The sequence below is a fragment of the Trachinotus anak genome, unplaced genomic scaffold (assembly GCF_046630095.1).
Source record: "Trachinotus anak isolate AG129_WGS33_773 ecotype Australia unplaced genomic scaffold, CSIRO_AGI_Tana_v1 ptg000024l, whole genome shotgun sequence".
NCBI classification, from domain to species: Eukaryota; Metazoa; Chordata; class Actinopteri; order Carangiformes; family Carangidae; genus Trachinotus; species Trachinotus anak.
This window is the reverse complement of record NW_027273875.1, coordinates 12,216,721-12,241,844: the sequence shown is the minus strand read 5'-3', so window position 1 is coordinate 12,241,844 and position 25,124 is coordinate 12,216,721. Positions and strand designations below refer to the sequence as shown.

General features: G+C 42.5%; 1 protein-coding gene across 2 annotated transcripts in view; it reads left to right on the top strand.

Moving 5' to 3' along the window:
- Nucleotides 1-2,246: 2,246 nt before the first annotated feature.
- atp2a3 (ATPase sarcoplasmic/endoplasmic reticulum Ca2+ transporting 3) overlaps nt 2,247-25,124 on the top strand; it is a 46,151-nt gene continuing 23,273 nt past the window's right edge. Inside the window, exons 1-5 of one of the 2 annotated variants that reach the window (XM_071460576.1) lie at nt 2,247-2,672; nt 14,507-14,524; nt 14,862-14,944; nt 19,535-19,639; nt 20,197-20,335. In XM_071460576.1, coding sequence (XP_071316677.1) covers nt 2,555-2,672; nt 14,507-14,524; nt 14,862-14,944; nt 19,535-19,639; nt 20,197-20,335 — 463 coding nt within the window. In that variant the 5' untranslated portion in view covers nt 2,247-2,554. The remainder of the gene's footprint in view (nt 2,673-14,506; nt 14,525-14,861; nt 14,945-19,534; nt 19,640-20,196; nt 20,336-25,124) is intronic. The other variant, XM_071460575.1, reaches the window with a different exon arrangement.

Sequence of the window (25,124 nt, the reverse complement as noted above, 5' to 3'; positions counted from 1 at the left end):
CTGACTTTGATAATGTTTATATCTAACAAACAGCCTTTGGGTAAACAGCTTCAGTAATTCACTGGCTGCACAAAGCTTTCTAATTCCAGACAGTGTCTCTCCTTCCTGTCTTGAAGCCCGGCTCCGATCTTCACTCAGATCTTCAACAGATCCCCGGAGCTGTGTGAAGTCCCCTCCTGCTTCGAGCACCTCTTCATAAACCCTCCATCACAGGACTGGATGACTACAGGCCTCTGGTCATTAAGTCCTTTGAACGAGTGGTGCTGGGCCACCTAAGAACATCACAGGACACCTGCTGGACCCCCTGCAACTTTCCTACCAGGCAAACATGTCAATGGATGACTCAGTCACAATGGGACTGCATTGAATCCTGCAACACAGTGACTACCCAGGCACATATGCAAGGATCCAATTTGTGGACTTTGTGGTTGGCGTCCAACAGCATCATTCCAGAAATCCTCCTCTCCAGACTCTCTCAGCTCACTGTACTCCACCTGTCAGTGGATCCCCAGCCTCCTGACAGGCAGGAAACAGCAGGTGGGGTTGGGGGAAGTCACTTGTTGTATACAGACAATCAGCACTGGCATCCCCCAGGGATGTGTCCTCTTCCCACTGCTCTTCTCCCTGTACACCAACAACTGCATCTCCGAGGACCGTGTTACAGTTTGCAGACGACTCCTCCAAGAAGGTGACGAGTCTGCAGGACGCTGAACGGCTGGGTCTCCGTCTCCTCTGTCATCTCCACAGAGATGACAGAGGAGACCCTCAAGTTTCTGATAACTACTATTCCCCTTTACCTGAAGTGGGAGACCAACATGAACTCTGTCCTCAAGAAAGGCTCAGCACAAGGAAACTTTCTACAGCAAGTGAAGAACTCTGGTCTGCCACAGGAGCTGCTGAGCCAGTTCTGCACCGCAGTCATTGAATCTGTCATGTGAACATCCATCACAATCTGGCTTGGAGCAGCCACAAAACAGGACAGGAACAGACTGCAGCGAACTGTAAGAACAGCAGAAAAAAATGACTGGTGCTCCCTGTCCTCCCTCCAGGACTTGTACTCTTCAAGAACCAGGAAACTGGCAGGGAAAATCATTACAGAGTCCTCACACCCTGGACACCTTTTCCAACCCCTCCCCTCCGGCAGGCTCTACAGACCCTGTACAAAAAACTACCAGACACAGGAGCACTTTCTTTCCTCATGCCATCGCCCTGGTAGACAGCTGACCAGTGTCATCTGCTAATCTAGTTTCTTCAGATAGTTACTGCATTGCATAAATAATTCACATACATGTTGCACATTATTGTTGTTTGTTTTACTGTGCTGTGTGTGTGCAGTAGAGCTGTACTATATTGTGAATAATATCTACATTTTCTGTGTCACTTGAGAGTCACCACTGGCCAGAACTGGATTCCTTGTGCCCGTTAAAACAGATTCTGATCCTGTGTTAGATTTCAGTGTATATATATATATATATATATATATATATATATATATATATATATATATATATATATATAAACTAAAAACACACTGACAAATTAGTTCAAGCTGTCCACCTCTCATGAGCATCAGCATTTAAAATTCAGTGATATATGAAACAAATGCATAAATTCAAAAATACCCATATTTTAGGTGATTACATGTCATCTACAGAGACTTTATTTCCATGCTGACTCAATAACAAACCACAAATTACACGCCATGTTTTCTTCTTTCTCGAGAAGATCACAGTGGAAAGTGGCCTGGTAGAGAAGCTGTGTTTTTAAGTTTAAAAGGAGTCAGCCTTGTGTTGTTCAACATTCATCTGACGAGTTTTAGAGCAAATCTAAAACTGGCCTAATTGACTAAGTTAACATGATCTTTGTGCAACTGGCTCCGGGGCTGAAACTGTGCAGTTTATGAAACCAGCACTTTAACTCTGCACTGATCTCACACACACAGCAGCAGATAGATGCTGAGGGCTTGAAAACCATTGTTTCATGGTGTCCTTGAGCAAGGCACCTCGTCCCTTTCAGATCCAGGAGCGATGATTCAGCTGACTGTGCTGAAATTCAGAAGCAGCACTTTCCCTGTGAAGAGCAACGAGCACAAACTATAACCTTTACTAAGCTGCTCTGTGGCAAACACGAGGATCGACGGAGCTGCACGGATCCTGTTTTTAACGAAGATGTCTGAAGCGTTTGCATGAGGCGGCTGAACCCTCCGCTCAGGTACACGCAGCCAATGGGAGCGCAGGAGGGAGTGCTCAACAGAGGAGAGGCGGTCCGCCCCGGCACAGACACAGCACACCTTCAGATGGAGATGAAGTAGCAGCGGCAGTCGATCAAAAGAGAAACAACAGCGTCTCTACCGCGGATCCGGAGGTTTTCTTCAGGGGGGACAGGTGACAGAGCAAAGCGACAGACACTCAGCCGCCTGAACGTCCATCGGTGGAAATTACTGCCGTTTCACCCCCCCCACGCACACACACACGCACACCCTCCGATTGCCACAATACATGCATTTCGATACTACATGCATTTCAGCCTGATCATCTAAGCCCGGTCCACCAAGATGGAAAATGCGCACACTAAATCAGCGACTGAAGTTTTAGACAACTTCGGTGTGAACGAAAACACTGGGCTGACTCTGGAGCAAGTCAAAGTCAATTTTGAGAAATATGGACCGAACGGTGAGTAGTTTTATATTTTACCTTTTTATTTTTTTATTTTTTTATTTTTTAAATTTCACTTCATAGCTGCCGCGTATTACAGCCTGTATCGATTCATTTGCCAGGAAACCCAACTGCTGCTGGTGTGTTTCAGGCTGTTCGTGCGCGTAAAAACCCCTCTGGCGCACAGTCAGTGGAAATGTAAGTGGCACGACCACTGATGCACATGCTCGTGTTGAAATCATTTAGCGCTCATCGCACGGGTTCAAGCAGCCTAGGCTAACACTTCGAGAGACTTCAGTGCAAAGAAACTCTGATCGATTGTACTAATTCATCCATTTTTCTTTTATTCAGCCAGTCCCCTGAGGTCACCTCATGTCAGGGCTGGTCTGAAAGTATGTCAAGTATAGTAACAAAGAAATCTTATCAAAGACGAACCTGCAGCCCTCCCTGACCAAGTATTGCCACAGTAAGTGCTGCTGCTGTGTGTGTGTGTGTGTGTGTGTGTGTGTGTGTGTGTGTGTGTGTGAGTGTGAGTGAAGACAAGACATCCCTGGCTGTCATGCAGGGATCAGGAAGTGCAGGGCTGGCAGGCTCAGGCTACTGGAGTGGAAGAGGATGAGGTGGTGAAGATAACGAAACAGAAAATCTTGAACAACCTGTTTTCACTTTCAGCAGTTGTTCTCCACATGGTGTATACTTTGCAGTTCAGATTACAAGATCACAGAGGGAAGTGGCTTTGTGAAGTCTTTTCAAATAGACTGTTTTAGAACAATAAAGATCTCAAGAACACTGACTTCTGCTGTCAAAACCCTAACCGTGCAAGTAAAATGGCTATTTATCAGGAGTGTTACAGGTGAAAATATAGGTTCTGTCAGTGTGGATCATGCAGCAGCTCCCACACACACGAGCCCCCCCGCCTCACCCCCCACCCCGAAGTCTCCATCATCTTTTACACTCAGCTGGTGTTTGAAGAGTATTTTCATGTTGAGCTCGGACCTGACATTGCCACACCTTTCCCTCCTGGCCTGTCATTTGCATGTGTGGCCAAGCTGTGGAGTAGAGCGGCACATTGTGCCAGTCAAACAGAAGCCCTTTTGTTGCAGCCAGCCACTCTACCCAGGGGCTTGTGATGACTTCATGGAAAAAAGCAACGTCTTGCTACAGATAACATCTCTTTCGCTTTTAGCTGTGAACTTCCTGTCTTATACGAGTGTGTTGCAGATAAATGGAGGGAGGGAATACCCTTTTTCCTTTTTGGGGCCAATTGCATGGGGGTTATCCACTCCAGCTGCTCCTCCACCAGCCAAAAAAGGGGAAAAAAGAGTAATAAATTGGCTTTGGTCTGTTTACTATTTTAGTACATGTCATTGCAGAGTGATGTACAGCTGCTAAATGGCTCCTTCCCCTCTGCACACAAACCGCAGACTTTGTAGTTGACTGCAAGGACTCTGTGTGAGCCGCGGTGTTTTGTTCCAGGGAGCGTCTGTTCAAAGCTGTTTGCGGGTGGTACGATTACCTCGCTCCCGCTGACATGCATGCACTGTGTTTCACTCTGCGTAATGGTTAGCAGGATCTGATTATCAGAAGGATCATTAACCTAAATCAACATGTCCACAAACAAAATCTCCACTGTGCGTCTGAGCTCTGTGTGAGTGTTTGTGTCTGTTTGGACACGAGAGGGTGAACAGGAGATGACAGTGACATGATCTTCTGTCATTTTACCATCAACGCATCTCGTCAAGCGTCTGCAGGAGGAGGCACAGAGGACAATGTGACATGTTTGACTCAGACAGAAGACTCCTCTGTGGGACTGGAGAGGTTTTACACACTCGATTTGCCTCCGGATCTCTGGGGTGGAGGAAGAAGGAGTTTAAACAAAGCTGGTTTCCAGAAACATTATCTGTCCCCTCAACCCCACAATTAATACTTGTGAGTGTGTCCTGCCTCATTTCTTCTATAGATAACTTTGAAGTTCTGTGTTTTGTCCTGGTTATGGCATTATTCTCCCATTATCATAAATGGCAACATTAATTCAAACTTAAACCTGTGGTGTCCCATTCATTTATAGCAGAGTGGCTCAAGTATTTATTCTATAGATATTTACTTTGTATGATGTTATAGGAAAGCATATAAAGTCTTTTTTTTCAGTGGCACACATGGCAAGTGTCGTCCAGGCATCCTGGTTTCATGTGGGCACTTTCATGTGCTGTGACAGAGAAACCCCACTGACAAGCGTCAGGGTTTCTGATCCCTTTCTAAGAAGTTGGAAAATGAGCTTAGCTGCCACATCTGGACGGTCTTTTCTACAAAGTCTGTGCTGCCGAAAGGTGGCAGCTAACCTTTTATTCGCACCTTTACCACATTTATGGTCCACTAGCAGCTCCTTTATTTGCAACTTCATTCACAGATACACACACACTACAGGAGTCTTGCTAATTTACTGTTAAGAGCTACATGCACCTCAATTTACTAGGCAGTTTGACACTTTCAAGCCTGAAATATGTGTTTCTGATGTTGTAAAGGAAGTCACACATGCTCCATGTGTGTGGGTGCACAAACAATGTTTGTGCTGTTACAGCTTGTGGTGCTTGATGATTGTATTCTGTGCCCTCACAACCCCGATTTCAAAGGCACAGTGCGTTCATTTTTAGAAATTGTCAGTAAAAGGGCATATTGTCCCCATGAGCAATCTTTTTTTTTTTTTGAGGGTGGGGGTCATAGGAGCTGACACTCAGGTGAAGGAGTGTCCAGGGAAAAAGGAGGTGTTAGTTTATTGATTCCTTTTCTAACATTTTGGAGATTGTACTTTAATCTGACAAAAAACAACGTCAAAGCTGAAGTCCTTCAGGCTTTAAAATATTAAAGTCTGAATGGAGACTCTTCAAATTACTTTGTACAGCTGAAAACAAAATTAGTCTAGGTTGTAAAAACTTGACACTCCCTTCAGGAGAAAAGCACAATTGCGCAACATATTCAGGTTAAACAACCTAGCAACGCATATCATTGCACCATCACTTTACAGTGCCCAGTGTTACAGACATATGTTGACTTGGAGCCAACAACAGCAATCTTCCCGATATCCGGTGATGGCAAATAAAACAAACTTATTGGCCTTTTCTTCTGCGCACATGCTCCACTGAGCTCCTGCTGACTTCACTCACATGACACAATTTTAATTCTTGTGTCTGATTCAGTTCTTAGACACGTTTTTCAAAGGAGAACATGCAATAACCTTGTGATACTTAGAGGCGTTGAGAGTTCTGTCACTGATGCAGTCCATTGCTGCTAGTGATCTGTAGGTGATACCATCCCTGGTAAATTATGCAATGCTGTTGCACTTTCCTCACCCTGTTTTCTGCCACAAATAATTACAACTTCCGCTAGTGGGATCTCACTCACAGTGTTGTCTCTCTTCCTGTTCTGCAACTCAACATAAAAGCAGCCTGACTTACTCACTCCTGTGTTTGAAATACGAGAGGCGTTCTGCTGCTTCCTGCTCTTCCTCCACGCTCTTGATGTGCGCTCCTCAATCAGGGGTTGTTGGCCTTCACTTCATTGTCACTTGTTCTGAAAACTGTCCAGTTGACAGTGTCTGTATATTGCAGTGTTGGGGTGACGTGGGTAGAGAAGGGAGAGTTAAACTGTAGATAAGTCGTTTGAGTCACTTCCCACGACTCTGTGCATGCCTGCTCAGCTGCCTCCAGAGAAGCTGTGATCCTGTTCTGGCCTGTCACTTGTCTTGCCTTCTTCTCTCCCACCTCTTCATCTGTCAGTCACCATCATGCCCTCATGGTAAGATGATATTGAGTCACCAGGGCCTAACGCGCTGCTGCTGCTGCCGTCTGCTGTCCGGACGCTCTGCTACAGCACCGTCCGGTCCACTGTGGAGACGCGTACTCAGAGGTGTTTGTGTTTCAAGAAGTGGCAGCATATGCTGTACAGTATGTGTCTGCCTTCAGTGTATACTATAAAGTGCACAGAAGGTCACCTAAAGGCATTCACATAGAGATGAGCTGTCTGTTCAGCACAGTGAGTTGTGTGTCTAGAAAAAATAAGTAAATACTAGAAAAGTCATGTGCCTGGGTCCGATGGATGAACCTGTTCCACTTCACTGTGACAGATTCAGCTGAAAATAAACAAGTAGTATTGAAAAGAAGATGGTGTCAAGACAAAGCAAGAAAATCATTTTCTTACCCTGTTAGTTTATTCATTATTTCATTATGAAAAATAATGTTGGAGTTTTATATCCAAGCTCTTTTACTTTTAAATCTGAACTCAAACTAAACACACATTTCTGAACAATTCCCCTGTTTTCAGCAGTCCTTCAGACACCTTGCTGGTATCCTGTGTGGTACTTTATATTCTATTTAAACTAATGACTTTTTATTTATGGACATTTTCACATTATGAGAACAACAGGCAAAGAAAAAAACAACCCAAAAAAACAAACAAACAAAAACAGACATGAAATCACATGATGTCACTTTACTAATTTAAAACACAATGTTGCACATGTTACATACAATAATTATGAAAGAGCTAGCTAAATGGCTAAATAAACACACCATTTTTCCATTGTTTTTCTCCCAGTTCTTTTTGGAGCCGTATGGAGTAAGTCATCTGTTTGACAATATTGATAAAGAGGCCAGGAGTAAGGCAATTTTTCCAAAGCCAGATCTTTGTAATGACTTTTTACTTGCTGCAAACATAATTTTTAGGAGATGGGTATCATCTTTACTCAGTCCATCAAAATATTCCGAATATAGAGGGATGTGAATGTCGTATTGATATTAAAACCCAGGGTTGATATTATGTATTTTTTATCACAAAATACAATTAAAAGATTAAGATAAGAATGTGTCAGTCTGTCTCAAACTTTCCAACTTCCTGTACTGTCTGTGGCACTCAGAGCCAAACCCACTGTTTCCAACTGAAGATGTAAATCTTTAAAAATTGGTCAAAAATATATACTTTACCTTTTTTTAAAAAAGCCTAATAATTTACTAAAACAGCTGAACACTGTGATGAGGATTTACAGCAGCAGGATGGTGTATGTGTAATCGAGTCAAAATAACTACAGTACCCATGTTTGCCCTGATAATGGATCATGTCACCCAGTGACATGGTAGGTAATACTTGTAATTAGGATCAATTTTTTGCTTGTTTTGGTATTGTATTTGGATTTTTTGAATAATACAGAATATCAGACTAAAACCAAAATGATTCTGAAGTATAACAGAGGAGTGTAATTTTATCTTAATATGCTAAAAGTGTGTGTTCTCAAAGTTGCATCATGTGGTACAGAGACATTTACATCCACTCTTATTCAGGTTTATATATCTAATTATTTTAAACCTTTTCTTGAAATTGTCAGTGGTTTGATTGGCCTTCAGGGTTTAGATCAGTAAAGTTGTACTGTAGCAGGCGTTTGATTGGATAGAAGTGTCGCTCCGGTTTCCAAACCTAGAATAAAGCCTATAAATAGCATGGTGTTAACACAGATATTTCAGTCTGCCGTTGGGGAGGTTGCTGACTATTTCTCACAGCATTCAGTTTCTCCATTTGGCTATTGGGTGGCGTGGTGCCATCCTCCTCACTAGCCTGTTGAGATGTTCAAAAATGGTTCTTTGCACAGCTGTAGCCCTAAAGAGGAAGCTCCAAGCCCTGACAAGATATCAGCTCTGTGCTAATCACCTCATGCATGTCCTGCTCAGTTGACAGGCCCTTTTCCTTTTCCTCTGTAACTTGCTAGTAGTGCTCACCACACAGTATTGTGTTGTAAAATATGGAGCAAGATGCTTATTTGGTGTGTACTTAAACCTGAATCTAATGTGCAACAAGTTGTATACAGTGTGTGTGCAGTTATGTGTTCGGTCATTGCACAAACACAGATGTCTTATCTTAGGTAATCTCCAACAGTTTCACTCTACCACAGCTCATGTCCTCTATGCCATGCAAATGTTTGTGGCAAATGAAATTTCTTCATCAGATTGATTAAAATCTGTTGATTTGAAGCTCTTTAGTAAGCTATGGTTTGGTTCTGTGTGTGAAAATCCAAGTTAAAACATCCAGAGTCATGCTGCAGTGTAATTTCAGCATGCTCTATTGTGTGCAACGTCCCAAGGAAAAATCCAGTCTCATTTTCCCTGACCACAGTTTGATGATGTCAGAAACTGTCCAACCAATGGGCGGCTGCAGCAGCCACTGAGCTGAATCTCATGACATTTGCTGTCTTAATTGGCCTGAAAAGATAAAATCTCCACTTTGATGCAAATTCTACTTTTCTGAGACGGTAATCTTTCAGAGATGAGCCTCAGAAGGAATGATCTCAGTGCAGCTTTGACAGGTGGTGGTATTTCCTCTCTCTGTCTCCAGCATGAAGAGAATAACAGGCAAACACAGCAGCCAAAATAATATTAATTCATTCCTCTCTCACTCCTCACCCCTAGTGTCGATTTCCCCCTCTGTGTGATAGTACAATTTTCCTTTCACTGCAATGAAACCATAATTTCCTTCATTTTGTTTGGAGTACTCTTAAAAAGTCAATGTCCTCTCAGCCTGGGAATCTGGATGTGTCAGTGGGAAAATGTTAGTGCTGATGTTACTTTGGTCCTGAGGGAAATTAACAGCTGTTGGATGGATTGCCACAACATTCATGGTCCCCAGAAGATGAATCCTGGTGACTTTGGTGATGTTGGTTCCTCTTTTAGCACCACCAGATTAAAGTTATACTCTTAGAAATATCTCAACATCTACTGGATGGATTGACACAAATTTTAATGCAGACATCCATGGCTCCCGGAGGATGAATCCTACTGACTTTAGTGATCCCCTAATATTTCCTCTAGCTTCACCATAAGCTTAAGCTTTTTTTATTGTCAGTTAGTGATGATCCCTTATTATCTACTGCCAAATCAAGTTTGCCCAGTAGTTCGGTTTATAGCCAAATACCTGCCAAACAAATGACATCAGCCCAATTCCCATCAGCCTCAGCGATGCTTTTTGTGTTGTGCTAATGAGTGAATGTTAGCACGGTAACACACCAAACACACACCTGCTAGACATCCTCATGTTAGTGTTGTCATTGTGAGCATGTTAGCATGCTGACATTAGCATTTAGCTCAAAGTACTGCTGCTAGCGTGGCTGTTGTTCTGTTTGATCTCTGTGTTTGAAAACAGCAGTATGAGAGGCTTCTGGGCTGATAGTGAGTGAAGAGTAGCTGCACGTCAGGCTCCATGTCCTTGTTTCATTATGCTGCAGAGGAATGATTAGTGACTTGGTACCACTTCCTCCTCTGCTCCCGCACTGATCCTCCGAGCAGCTTCTCAGAGGGCGGCGGGATGCCTAAAGATAGTTGCTGACACTCACCCACTTGACACGATTGTGTATAACTTCCTCAGAGAAGGGAAACCCTCCATTGACATTTATGTAAATGAAGGAAACGTTGACTTTGTCAGGCTGCAGACGTCTCTTCTGCAGCTACCTGTGGTGCCCTTTGTGTGTCAGAGATAATAAGGTTATGGAGGAGAATGGGGTACATTTATAATTCACATGTGATATGGTTAATGCATTCAGACCTTTTCCGGTGGGAGAATACATTAGGAGAGTGAGTGGATATATGAGGCTGTAGTAGACTGTCATTAGGGGTTACCATCGTGATATTTATAGGCCTGTTTTACTCTCTCACGGTCAGTGAATGGAGCGTGATCCTGGAGCTGGAGCCACTTAACGAAGCAGCACAACTGTATCTCCATGCATACTTCATCAGCTGGCTGCTAGCTGTTTGTTTGGAGGCGTGTCTGCTTGCCTGCATGTTATCACTCATGGTAACTGTGTACTAGCAGCCTGCGGAGGCCAGAATTACACTTGTTCACATCAGAATGTGTGGGGTTTTTGATGCCTGCAGTCAGAGCGTGCCGTATCAAGGCCCTGCCGATTGCATAACAGTTATTCTTGGTAAATTTTGACAGACCCGAGCACATTACTTTGTGAAACGATCGTTTTCAAGTAGCCTTCGTGATCCAAGTTGTCATGGTAACTGCTAAACCCTTCTCGTGTTTGTAGTTTACACAAGACAGCTTGAACTCTATCTTGTTACTGCTTAACCACACTCAGATGTGAGGTTTACTGGGGGTCCTTGTAATCCAGGCTGTAATTTGTTAATGGACTCAGTCAGACTAGACAGAGAAGAGGAGCTTGCAGTGAAAGCTCCTTTATCAGAACATGGTATGCAGAGCAGATACATGGCCAGTTTCCTGCTTTGCTTCCTGACTCTCAGAGAAACCAGCTCCTTGCTGTTGTTGGCAACTGTCTCCAGGAAGTGTCTCCCCTCTGCTCGGCACCGCTCGATTTTCTGCTGCGTGTAAACAAGCTCTTTTATTCATTGTCTGGGCCAGGAGGGTGGAGGGGAGAGGTGGGGAGGTGCTGTGGGGACATGGAGAGAGAGAGCGAGAGAGAGACAGAGAGAGACAGACAGAGAGAGCGAGAGAGAGGGAGGGAGAGAGAGAGAGAGGTGAAGTCAGTATTCAGGAATGTGCCTGGGCAAGCCTCGGGTTGACACAGCCCAGATGACTGTGAGGGAATCCTTGGCAGAGGGAAGCAGGGGAACCCCGCTCCACACCTCCAGCCCTTACCCTCCCTCTCTCGCTCTTTCCCCTTTCGTCTCTCTTGTCCTTTCAGTCAGTCTGTCTTTGTCTCCTGCCCTCGAGCTGCAGCCAGCCTGTCTGCCATAAAAACATTATACAACCAGGGAGGCACAGTAATGGGGAAACAGGCTTATGTCAGACTGGTGGAGCATGGAAAACAGCAGAACCCACTTCTCCACATTTCTGCTGCTGCTGCTGGCAGAGTGCAGCCAAAAGTCCCCCGTGAGTTCATATGCGTCCAAACTGAACTCTGAAAACCCTCCAGACAGCGAGTTTATTCACAGTGACTCATCAGCTATGTTACACAGGCTGAGGGTGGCCATTCATGGAGCTGAGGGATGACCTCTGCACAGGGGTCAGTCCTCCCAGGACGCTGTTTCTATCAGACAATGCAAAACTAATAATGTTCAAAGCAAAGTTCTGGGCTTAAATGTCTATTAAAGAACTTTTTTGTGTTCTTTAATGACCTGTTTGTACAGCAACAATCCATCTCAACCCCCAAATTAAGTAAATTATTCCACCTGAAATTGTCAAACCTTTTCATCTCAGTGGGGAAAAAAAAAGAATTTCCATATTGTTCTCTGTTTCTTGACCACTGAAAAACACTTTTGACTCCAGAAGTCATGATGTGAAATAATTTCTCTTTCTGCCAGAGGCATGTGTAATGTGAGTGCCTGCAAGCGTTTTGTTTTTGGAAGGAGGCTCTGGGCTCACGTCATGGGCCTTCCTCTTTCCAGCCCCCCTCTCCACAGGGTCACGTTTGATGCGCGTGTAGCACGGTCTGGGTCAAAACATGCAGGGAAACACGAGGTTTCCACTGCTCACAGAGAACACTGCTGTCATTTAGGGTTACAGCCCACTGCCTCCTAAATATAGCCGCTTTGCTCCAATCATTTTATAATGCATGCTGTAATTCAAGTTCTTTCGTTGCTTTACACTGCATATAATCTTATGAGATACAGGATAACGAATGATAGTATGTTGTTTATTCTGTGGTGTCAGGATGTACTAAAACCCAGTTTTCCAGAAAGAAATCATGACAAAACACAAAGACCTTTATGAAAGATGCAGAAAATAAGCCAATCAGATGTCATCATCACTCATCATGTTCTTCAGATGTGAGGGATGTTGTTTGTTACATTGGACCTGTTCAGTCGTAGCTTTGCGTTGGACTTGATGAGGACCTGACAAATGCAGTGACTAAGCACGCCTGTGTCTCATTATGGTGACACTGATCAACAGTACTTGTCATTTCAAATGTTTTTAGAATATGACTGATGTGTTTTCTACTCACACCAGTGACTCATGTGTGTGGTGGGTGTTGTGTTCTGGTAATCAAATCAGAGTGGTGGTGAAGATGCTCAGCTTGTCTCAAAATGCAAAAGAATGCTTTTCTTTGTAAATGGGTGATGGAAAAAATAACAAGACAATGTGAAGAAAAAGAGCAATGTGTTTTTATTCTTGGGTTTGTTTTCGTGGGAGCTTACGCACAGACTGAGGACGGGTTTAGTACAGGAAACAGCCTCTGCACTGACCACTGAGACTGAAAAATAAACTAGCAGTTTAGAGACTGAGACTGCAGTATGAAAGTCAGCGACCACCACAGTTGTGATTACCGGGCAAGCTAACAAAGGTTAGCTTTGTTCTGAAAGTCATTTCAGACAAAGCTCCAGCCATCGATTATTTAAATTTTTTCATGTTTTTTTTTTTTCAGTTAATTGAAAATGAAATGACAGTAGCAAAAGTTCCCAAAGCTCAAAGTGAGGTCTTCAAATTGTTTGTTCTGGCAACCAATAGTTGAAACCCAAATATGTGGATATTACACTGCTGTAAAACTGAAATAATCTGCAAATTCTCACAGATGAGAGGCTGGAACCAAAGGATACTGAACATTTTGTTTAAGAAATTACTTAAAAGCAAGTTATATAATACAAAAAAAATAATAAAAGAGTTATATAATATTATATTATCTTATGGGATTATAATTATACATACATTAACATCATTTTAACATTTGCTGCTAAAGATTGGGCTAATTTTAGTTCATTTATGTCTGGGTATCTTATTTTATTATAACCCATAATAAAACAATCATGTAGTTGTTGAATATAAAGATATAAAGTTGTGTAAAAATGGAAATACTCAAATGAAGTACTAGTACCTCAAAATTGTGCCTAAGTACTTGAGTAAATTTACTTTCCAGCACTGAATATTTGGAGATTTTAGAGCTGAAACAATTAGTAAATTGACAGAGAAATCACTAGTTTTATAATTGAATTAATTTCAGTCACTTCATCAGGCAAACATTAATTGATTCTAGTTTTTCAAATGTCAATATTTTCTGTGTTTATGGTTTTACAATAAATGTCATGTGTTTTGGACTGTTTGAATATGCCAACATGCTATTTGGAAACATATCCTGCTTTTTTTTAAAAAACCTATTTTTTCGATCAAATTCTTAGTTGAGAAAGTAATGTACATGCACAGCCCTTCACGTGTGTGTGTGTGTGTGTGTGTGTGTGTGTGTGTGTGTCAGTACATATGAATGGACCTAACAGAACTGAGACTTGTTTTGACAGGTGAGATATTAATTTCACAAGAACTTCTTCACCCTCTTCATCAGAGACGCATGGTGTCACTTTTTTATTGATTTGAAATCATTTGTGAGCAGACAGACCATCAGTGACTTCAGTTAACCCTTACAACAACAACAACAACAACACTCGCACTACATAGACAGCCTTGTTTGGTTATGAAGCTGTTTGTCATCATAATGTCTGTGTTGAGTCATTATACAGCTGAGCTGATTCTGGAGGCCTGAAGGAGGTATTTAAAACATCCTGAGTTAAGAACCCATAAAGGATCATTTGACTCATATCTTACAGAAGTAGTTGTTTGTTTCAGTAAGAGTGCGACAGCAGACAGTAATTCTCAACTTGAAGAACAACAGTGTTGCTGTGCTGCTGTCCTGCAGCATTTCATCATAACATTTTCAGCAGCATTTTCATGATAACCAAGGGGGACCATTCTGCAGAGTATTTTGTTTGTGTACCTGCATCTCAAAGTCAGGCTGACTTAATCAAATGTATTAACTGCCTTTTGACTTTCTCCTCCACCCCCCCACCCCCCTCTCTCTCTCTCTCTCTCTCTCTCTCCGGCCCTGCCAATTCGATTCCTTTACAACTGACGTGGTGTGACATCCACAGAGCTCCCGGCTGAAGAAGGTAAATATTGATTTTTCCAGTGAGCTGCAATCCTCCTCCCTTTACTACCTGATTAAGTATCTTGAGCCAGGATCTTTTCTTCTCTGTAGACTGAGGGGTAAACTTTGGGAGTGTACACTACTGCAGCTTTCCACCCATGGACACACACCATGACTCCTCTGTAAATACAGGGATTGTCTTGCTTTACAGCAGCAAATAAACATGAAATATATAATACATCATACTGATCCTGTCCACCCTATATAGTATAAAAGCACATTTTTACTCCTCCTTCACACTTTAAATCTGGCGTGATGCATACAGGTGTGTGATGGTTATTTGTCTATGTATATTTCAGGCAAGTCCCTATGGGAGTTGGTGGTGGAGCAGTTTGAAGACCTCCTGGTCAGGATCCTGCTGCTAGCTGCCTGTGTCTCCTTTGTAAGTACGACCCACCTAATCAAAACGCCAGTGGCTCTTTGTGTTTGTTCGCGATCTTGATTCTCAAATGGACCCTTATGGGAATTTAGACCCAAATTGGGCATTGGCCAGGAAATTGCCACCTAATAAACTGCTCCATTAGCTTTAGGCGGCTTTATTCCCCTGTTAAAGGCTGTTCAACCTACTTTGTGGTCCCTTTTCATGTGGAAACTTGTGTATTACAGGCTGTTCCATCCAGTGTTGATATGGTTTCAGTGAAGGGAACAGGCACAGCACTTAAGCTGAAAACTATCAATCAAAACTCCCTCTGCTGCAGCGCCTCCAACTGTGACCCTGGTTGCCTTCTGAGGGCGGTGAAGGTCGAAGAGGGGTGGAGTTGGGGAATCCTGACTGCATAATAACTTTTCCATCTATTACAGCACGTCCCCGGTGTCTCGGGATGGAATTGCTGCTGCTATTTCTGAAAGTAGGAAAATTGCTCTAAAAATGTATATGACACAATATATCCTCTCTGACTGTTCCCCGCGTTGGTGAGAGGCTCGGAGTGCAGGCGTGGGCTGTAACTGCAGGACTTTTGGAGTGTGGGCTCACTTTTCCTCATGTAAATTAGGCTTTCCTTACTTTAAAAAGGTTGTTTATAGTGGAGCACGGCCCCTGTTCCACTGCCGCACAGACCCTAATGCTTTACAATGTCATCGCTGCCTGGAGAGGTTTTAGCTCAGTAACTAAAGCAAGGCTCCCTGTGACCTGAAATCAAAAATACAATGCACTCAAGAGCAGCAAAATTCACAGCATGTCTGTTGGTGAATTATATTCCTCTAGTCCTCTATAACCTTTTATCTCTTCTATTTGCTCAGTTTGTATGTCTCCAGCAGAATCAGGGGGTGAAAGTTAAACCTTAACCAGGGACTCATTTGTTATTTTGAATATCAACCTGACATGTTTAGACTCCATTGCTTCCTTTGCAAGAGCGAAGCTTGTTAGTTGACAAAGTAGGTCAGGGATTTGGCAACTTTATCATATATGACAACAAATTTACAGCAAAAAAAGGGCAAATTTAGTTCAAATTCAGCCACCTACATCCTTAACTGTACCTGAATTTATCAAACAATTTTTATTCTGTTTTATTCTTATTCCGTAGAATTATCTGTTTTCAATTTGGTGAAGTAATAAGCTGACAGTCAGCTCTCTGGGAGGGTTAGTAGAGCAGAGCCACACAGAAAGCCACAGTGACCACCTGAAACAATCAGAGCACTTCCTCCCTTTGAGTTTAGGGAAGAAAGAGGCTGATCTTTTATTTGTTTTTCCACTTCATGATGTTGAGTTAATGCTGAGGAGTTCAAGAGTATACAGGAAGGGACTTAAAAAGTCAAGTGACAGTTGAATTGTATCTTAAGCCTCCTTTGTTTACTTTTTTTCAGTTGGTGACCTTATGATCAATTTGTTATGAATAAAATGTGTTTTTCCATTTTTGCTTGTCACTGTGCGATGTTCCAAAACTCTGGAGACGTTCGGATATAATGGGCCATCTGTCGGCATGTGTCTCAGCGTTCAGTTATGCATGTGGGGTGTGAGGAGTGCAGTGTTTAAAGCTGTAAGGGGAGCTTTATTTTGGTGATGAAGCTTTGATTTCTAAACCCAACACTGAAGTTGAGCTGAAATTTGTTTCAGATTACAGAGTTAGCAACTAAATTTACAGCAGATCCCCTCATTAGGTTCTAAAACCCAGAAGAAATCTTACTCATCTGAAAGTAGGAGTGAGGTATTCACACTGCTCTCAGCGTGTGCTGATTGTGTGAAGTGTTTTTCTGAGTCAGTCCTCAGTGAGAGGACTGACGTTGTTGCTCTCCAATCTCAGCTCAGGCAGAAGAGAGATTTACCGTCCCAAATGACGGGGAATGATGAGCTATCGACCAGGCTCAGGCTGCCGTGACTTACACGCTGGTGCTCAATACTCTGCGGAGAATAGACTCTTTTATCATTTGATAAGCCCCATCAGATCATTGCAACATAGATCCACTTTTTCTCTTCTTTGCTCTCTCTCTGCTGCTTCTGTTGTGCAGTAATTTCAACTTCTGTGCCCGCCATACATAAAATAATGGAAACATAAAGTCATTTCTGTGTTGCATTGGGGAGCTTTTTCTGTTACCATCTCCCAAAGATGTACTTTGTTTCTTATTATAAAAGCCACCATAGTGTAACTGCCATCTCTGACGGCTTTGCAGAATCCATTAGTATTCAGCTGTCATATTTCATCTGGCTATAGAGAAATATAAAAAGAATAGTAACATGAAAGTATTTCCATCATATATTAACTGTCTCCGTGGAAACGTTATTTGAGCCAGTTTGTGTCATTAAAAAAAATAAAATGTCTTTAACACTCATTGCTGTTTTTAGTTATTTCAACCTGACACTTACGTACTTATTATAGCAATTTAGAGGCATTGCTTTAAAGCAGCTAATATCAATATATATTTTTTTATTTGTAGTGGATCATGTGACCACTTGTAACTCAAAGAGGACAGTCATAGCAACAAACTCACACAGAATTATCACCTGACTCTGCAGTTTCCCTCATTTATATCGAGCCTTTTAGTGTCTCTCAGCTCACTGCATAAATGTTTTGTTTTGATTCACTGTCACTGCTCTTATTAATGTTGCTTTTGATTGCAGCAGGCAAATGTTTTCAGCTAAAAAATCTCTAACAGTACACTGTCTGCCCAGAAACAAACGACAAATAGATAAAGTTAGCAGCCAGCTTTGCTTCTGATCACTTGAACAGGGATCAGTCTGTACATGTGATCAGAATCATATGTGCAACAACTAAAAAGACCCTGTTCAAGGTCAGACAGTAGTTTAGGAGGCACACACTTTTAGTATTTCAACATTTCAATCAGTGATGTTGGCACACATATTTTGCATCATCAGATATCAGTTGCGTCTCATCTCAGATCGGAAGACACAGACGTTAACTGCATGGTAATGTCAAAGTTATTTCAAATCTGCAGGGATATTCAACTAGAAAGTTATATAATATGTAGTAGGCACTGCAAAAGCTTGTCTCTGTCTTGCAGGTGAAAGACCATTTGTTTTCATTAAAACACATCGTTCTCACGATTTTAGCTGTTCACTGTCCTGTCATTCAAACCACGCATGGCTCACACTCGGGTATGCAGTCACGGCACCACAGAAAGAACTCGATCTCACAAAATCCTTATGTAAATGTTCATTTGTGTGTGATTTTCCTACCATCCAAGAGCTTTGGTGTACTGGTGCTGATCTGTGCTACAGAACATGCTCCTGCAAAACTGGGCTTCATAAGAATAACAGTGTTTTAAATTGGCCCAGTTCATTCAGTGTAATCCCAATGATTTTATTTCCCCACTGATCTAACTTCCTGCAGGATTTAATTTATTTTTATTGCTCTTGTCATTTTAGGCATCATCCTTCTGCTCAAGCCAGCCAGACACTTAGGGTTCTTGTCATTGCTTTTGTGTGTGTGTTTTGAACTTTTATTCTGAATGACTTTTTAATTTTTTTTATTTACCCTTTGTTTTAATTTTTTTGTTAATTTTGGACCAGTTTTATTAGTATGACTGAACAGTCTACTGAGTGGATAGACAAAGGCATATTGGACTAATTAGTATTGCATTAATTTATTATATTTGTTTTGAATGCCTACAGCCACTGTTGGAAAAAAAAAAGCAACAGGTTTTCTAGTGTTTTCACTCGGCTCTGCAGCATCTTTCTCTTGCAGTTATTTCCAGCCTGAGTTGCTCACAGCCTCTAACAGTATTTACTGCAGAACACGGGCCTGGGCTCTCTGGTCATTTCTCAGCCTTTCTGTTTTAAGTGTGAGTGTTGTGAATAGAGCAGGCCATGATTTGATCTCTTCTGACTTCAGCCACACCTGATTACCAACCAGAGGCAGCTCTGCAGTTGCCAGGGGCTACGTAGAAAAAATTGTAGAGAAGCTCAACTAATTTGAAAAATAGAAATATCCACACACTGAAATCAGCTTAAACACCTGAACACTGTGCATTGCAAATATGAATACATGAAAAAGTTAAAGCAAGTGATCAGGGAGGTCTAAACCTGTAAAGTAGTGGATAAGTAGTCAACATAGCTTTAAGTACAACAGTTTAAATAGGTAAAGTGATGTTCAGCCTCTGCCCTGACAAGTAGTGGTATGAATGCAAACTTAACCACACTGACACAATATCTACTTTTGTATAACCATTAGTGTTAAGCAACACCCAGGTTAAAATATATTAAAATGAACACCCTTGGATGATCGGTGGTGTCAGTCAAGAGGCACTTGAATCCATCTGACGGGGCTGTGGGGCTGCATCAGACCAAAAAAAAAAAAAAAACGGCTACAGCAACGCACACTTACTGGAACTGAGCAGCCTCTGTCCAAATACCATCTCAGTCTGGTTTTCTGTCTCCAGATTTTCCTGCACCACCATTCAGACATTTTTCCTCCCAAACATGTTTCAGAGAAAGCGGTCCTTGAAAATGTTTTTGGGCAACCATGTGACCTGAGGGATTGCAGTATAATATGTCTGTCTGCTTTGTGTGTTCATATAGGTGTTGGCTCTGTTTGAGGAGGGAGAGGAGACAACCACCGCCTTTGTTGAGCCTGTTGTCATTCTTCTTATCCTCATTGCCAATGCTGTTATTGGGGTCTGGCAGGTGAGATAGACTCTTCGTCCTGTGCCTCTGTGTAAAGTGTGTATGCATATGTGTTATGTTTCTTTCCAGCTGGTGTTCTCATGGTTACAAGGGCTAACAATGGCTAAGGAGAGGCTGTAAAAAGAAATTACCCAGTCCACCAGCCAGTGCAGGATTCATCTGTAGTGTCTTTTTAAATTCACACGAGCACCATTTGTTTACATCTGCATATCCTAGTATCAGGTCAAAACATATACAAACCTCAGAGCTCATGCAAAAAGCCCTTGATTCATTTGTGTGGAAGAGAAAACAGGAACGTTTGATGCAAGAGCAAGCGTCTGTCAGCACTCAGGGAAAGAAGTCGTGCTGCATTGCTCTGCTTTACACACAGTGTAACAAGTGGATTATTCTTCAAAGCATGACCAAAATTTTCATATTCATCTGTGTTTAAAAATATTCTTTTCAGAAACGACCTGCATATTTTAAATCAGAATAACCTGTTTCATTGTTAAACTTCAATTTACCAAGAAATTTTAAAATGCTCGTTGGGGTGACTTCTGACACGTCTCCCTGCACAGGAGCGCAACGCTGAGAATGCCATCGAGGCCCTAAAAGAGTACGAGCCAGAGATGGGAAAGGTGTACCGCATGAACCGCAAGGCTGTCCAGAGGATCAAAGCCAGAGACATCGTCCCAGGGGACATAGTGGAGGTGGCAGGTAAGCTGTGCCTGCACCCAGCGTAACTCTTCATGTCACTCACTGAGACTAATTTATGCTTTGTCAACCTCCAGAGGACTCTTACAGCTGTCACCCAGCTGCCTGTGTGCCGCCACTGCCACTGCCAAACACACACACACACACACACACATATACTCACACACACACACACATACTCACACACAGCCTATGCCACCAATTCATGAGTCTGGAAGCACTGTTGGAATATCTCAGACTAGATTACATAAGAGTCTTCTCTCTGGATGTGCAGGTGCCAGGGCTGTTCTCCAGTTGTGTCTATTTGTGTGTGTGAGGTTCTGTGTAAGTGGCTGTGGTCACCCCTTGTATTTAAGGCCCAGTTTAATTTTCCACAGCTTTCCCCTTGCCTTTGCTTTCCATGCTCTCAGTCTCACCACCTGGACACTGCTGGATGTTTGTCAGCTCCTCACTCACACTCCTCTACATTACATACACGCAATTCCCCGGCTGTAAACTCGCCCATGTGTGGGCAGCCTCTGCTAAAAATAGTCTTGTTGTCACTCTGGTTCCAGAACATCTGTGTGTGCCAGAGTTAATGTGCACACACACACACACACGCAGCACCAAGGAGATCGCTTCGCCATCAACATGACCGGCTTCGGGAGGGTAATCCTCTGCAATTGCACGGCTAGTGTTGTGTCTCAGATGGTCGCAGCTGTGTGTGTGTGTGTGTGTGTGTGTGTGTGTGTATATGTGTCAGAAAGGAGGCAGAGCTCAGGAAGTGTGTGAGAGATCACAGCGTTCATTCATAAGCGCAGCACAGAGAGGCAAGGAGAGGGATTATACACGCTGCGCTGGTTACAGTGAAGCCTTGGCTCAATTTGATTTCAGCACAAGGTTTCTAAAATGCAAATTAAATCATCCATCCAAGTAACGATCACTGAGGGGTTCTCAGTCTGGCCCCCACTGGCAAGTCAGAGTTGTACATTTTAGAAAATTAAATCAAATCTTGGAAATTGTTTCTCTTGCTATTTACAGAGCCTAATTGACATTACTTGTGTGGGAAAGACACGCCTCTGTAGGTGTTTGTGTGACAAATAGCACTTCCATGGAATTTGGGCTTGTTACAGCCGGTGTCCTCAATCACACATGCGTGCTCACACAGCAAGACTCAGACAAGCCCACACAGGTAGCGAGCAGCGAAATGACTCCACTAAACCCCCATCCACCACCACTACCATTGCCATCACTGTCAACACCAGCAGTGTCACCATGACAACACCCCGCGCTCGTCTCATCTCGTCTCTGTGTCGCTGAAGTTCACAAGGGCTTGAGGTTTAACGACACCTGTGATGACAGCGTGCAGGGGAGACAGATATGACTTCAGATGAACCAGCTGCTGTTTGAACAAGCGATCTGATATTAGTTGGCTGTCATCAGCTGCAGGTGGAGCCATGTTGGTTGTCCCATTGTGGGGAGTGGCCAAGGACAGTGGATAACAAACTGGGTTCCAAGGCTAACTCATCATCTGTTGATAAAAAAATAAAATAAAAAAACTTTATTTGTGTAGCACCTTTCATACAAGAAATGCAGCACAGAAATGACATGCACCAAGTGAATCCCATATGCCCATAAAAAAATGTTAAAAACATTAATGTAAAATGAAAAAACATTGATGTAAAATAAAATTAAAAAAAAACATAGATATGGAAAAAAGTAGATAAAATAAATGAAATAAATCAATAATTGAAATGAGCTAAAACTTTTCCACCTAGAAAGCATTAAATCAGTGAGACATCAATACTTATAACAGCATTAAAGAGAGGTGCTGAGCAGTGCATAGTGCATGAAGTCTGAAGTGCAAGATTTCAAAGCCAGTTAAAGGCTAAGGTGAAGAATAAGTTTTAAGCTTTCTTTTGAAAATACAGAGTGAGCTGGCTTCTCTGATATCTGTAGGTAGTGTGTTCATTGTTTATATTATATATATTATATTTTTTGTCAATGCTCTTTTTAATTAATGTACTTCATCATTTTCTTCAAGTGCTGTATGTGCAGTTGAAGGTGAGGATTTATTTTTTGTATCCAGCAAAGATGACTGGATGTAGATGTTAGTGTGAAGACGAAGTCTGTGGGAGACGAGTGGACTCATCAGGGCTGGAACTTTAAGTACTGACTGCTTTTACTGTCAAAGTTTACTTTAAGAAGAGGCCTGATAGTGGTATTATGCACCCTGCTGCATTTTTGTAAAATATACACAGTCATATATTCAGCACTTCGTTCAGTCTGACATAATGTTGTTGCTAAGCAGTTTTAAACAGAGGTAAACAGCTGAGGTAGGTACTGCACCACACGCTCCTCTCACTTAGAAAATATGTGTGTCAGGGATCTTCAAGCACCACCCTCCTGACTGAAATATGTAGGGATATTGTGACAAAGAAAACAAATTAATATTTTCCTTTCCTACATTGATTTCCCAGGCTTTCCTGCTCTTCAGATTAGCCAGGGGTTGTTCCATGGGAACTTGATGTTAGGGGGTAAAATAAACTGTGTGGAGGTCTCGGAAAAGGACACTGTTGACCACAAGTGCCTTTGAGGAGAGAAAGGAACATAAATATATTTACTCAAGTTTCCACTGCCGCTGCCCGCCTGCCTTCTTGTAGGTACACTCCGGCGATGCCAGCCACGGTTACGACACAGTTGTGTTTTGCGCCTCCACTGGAACTTTCCTGTGTTTTTTTTAGACGTGAGTGATGCAGTGGTCAGGTTGTCAGGAACTTGTAGATGGTTTACACAGAACCTGAAAGCTACACCACACCAAGCTGTTCCCAGTAACGAGTCACGGTTATCCTGCACGTGAATGAAGACGTCCTTGCCAGTATGTTATGCAAGACATTCAGATTTTGTTTGGAATCCAGTTTTACCAAATGGAAAATGAGCTCTGACTGTTCAAACCAGCTGACTTCCTCATTTGTTTTCATCATGTGCATGTGTTACGTTCCAATTTATTCATGAATACTGATGTGCAATCATCATTTTAAATATTTTTTGTTGTTTTTATACTCAATTCACTATTAATAATAGCCAAGGAAATTTCTGATCTTTGTAATATTTAAAACACTGCTTATCTGAACTCACCGTGGCTGAGATAGATTTAAATCTCTCCTCTAGCAGATGGAGAGTGTCCGTGGGAGGCCGTGGCAGAGAGTGAAGGTTTGATGGGGGAGCAGGAGTCTGTGGGTAGGCGTTTGAAAAGCCTCTCTTCTCTGCCCTCAGCCGGTCCTGCTACAGTGAACCTGTAGCCCCCAGCCACCTCCCACACAAACAAACCACACACTTCTCTCCCCCTCCGCCTCTCCCACTGTTGTTCTCTCACAACCCATGTGTGTCAGACAGAGAAAGGTGGAGAGATACAGAAATGGAAGTGCAGGCTTACAAACAGTGGGGCCTCTTCATTTCTCTCGCTCTCTCCATTTCTGTCCCGTCAGGAAAAAGAATAATTCCTCTCGAGTCTCGGAGCGCTAAGCAAATGTCAGAAGGAGCTGATGGAGCTCGGAGAGAAATGGAGAACAAAGAAGTAATGAACACTGAGAAACTTATCACCAGTTTGAGACCGACAACATAGAGCCTGTTGAGTGTCTTTCAGTGCATGAGCAAAATCAAAAAGACGTCCAAGCCTTTTCATCTTGAAAAACCATGATGGATCCACAGGGAGACCTTGTTGTGGTTGTGATTAACGTTGGCATTAATGATATGTTTATTACACACTTATGACAATAATAATGATAAGTCTTCTTCCTCATCTCTCATGCTGGAAAGAAACAAATGAAGAATATTACATCTGTCTTGAGTGTTTTCAGTCATTTTCTTCTCCTCTGCCCCAGGAATGATTGACTACATCAAATGATCAATTTTTCACAAGCCAGCTCTGTCCTGCTTTTATGAAAATATTTTCATTAAATGTTCGTTGTTGGGCTCTGACAAAGAGGAAGCAATAACCATTTTGTTTTGGGGCACTGGATACTTAGCACTGGCTGAGAAATACGAGTTTAATATGCAGGCTTAATAAGCAGATTATAAGACTATGGTGGAGAAGACGAAATGCAGCTTGTGGATTTAGTGTGGGCTTCATCTGTAGTGTATGTCTGACGTGTGTGAGGAGGTGGTGTGTCAGAGGAACACAGAGAGTTGCTGAGAGTGAGGAGAGATCAAACGGGAGGTGAAATAATCAATCACTTTAAAACAGCAACGTGACTCCATCGAGTCTGTATTGAGCCGCTATTTACTTGCGGCTGCAGCCTGAGGCTGAACCCACCGATGTTTCTTTGCTCAGGGATTTATTGTTTGAACACAGACAGTCGATAGGGTGTAACTCTGTTCACCTGCAGCTGCACTTGTGGACTCCTCTGAGGAGTTCAACACAGGCCGAAGGTCAAACTTATTAGAGGGAGAGTGTCCTCTTCACTGTCCTGTTTTCTTTATATTGTTTGTTTAAGGTGGGCGTGTTAGCTCCCTGGATGGCCTTCTGTGTAATTTCTTTACCCATGCTAGCACCATGACTCTTGGGATGGTGATTTTGGTCTGTCGGTCAGTCGGTCAGTCATTCCACTGACTCTAAATTTGACCCAGATGAAAAAAACCTACTGGAAGGATTGGGTGAAGTCTCATTACTTTGGTGATTCAGGTAATCACCAAAGTAATGAGACTTCATCCTCTGGGGATATTGAATTTCTATAAGAAACTTCATGGTAATCCATCCAGTAGTTTTTTGGGTCAAAGTTGGAATCAGTGGAATGACAAAATCACCATCCCA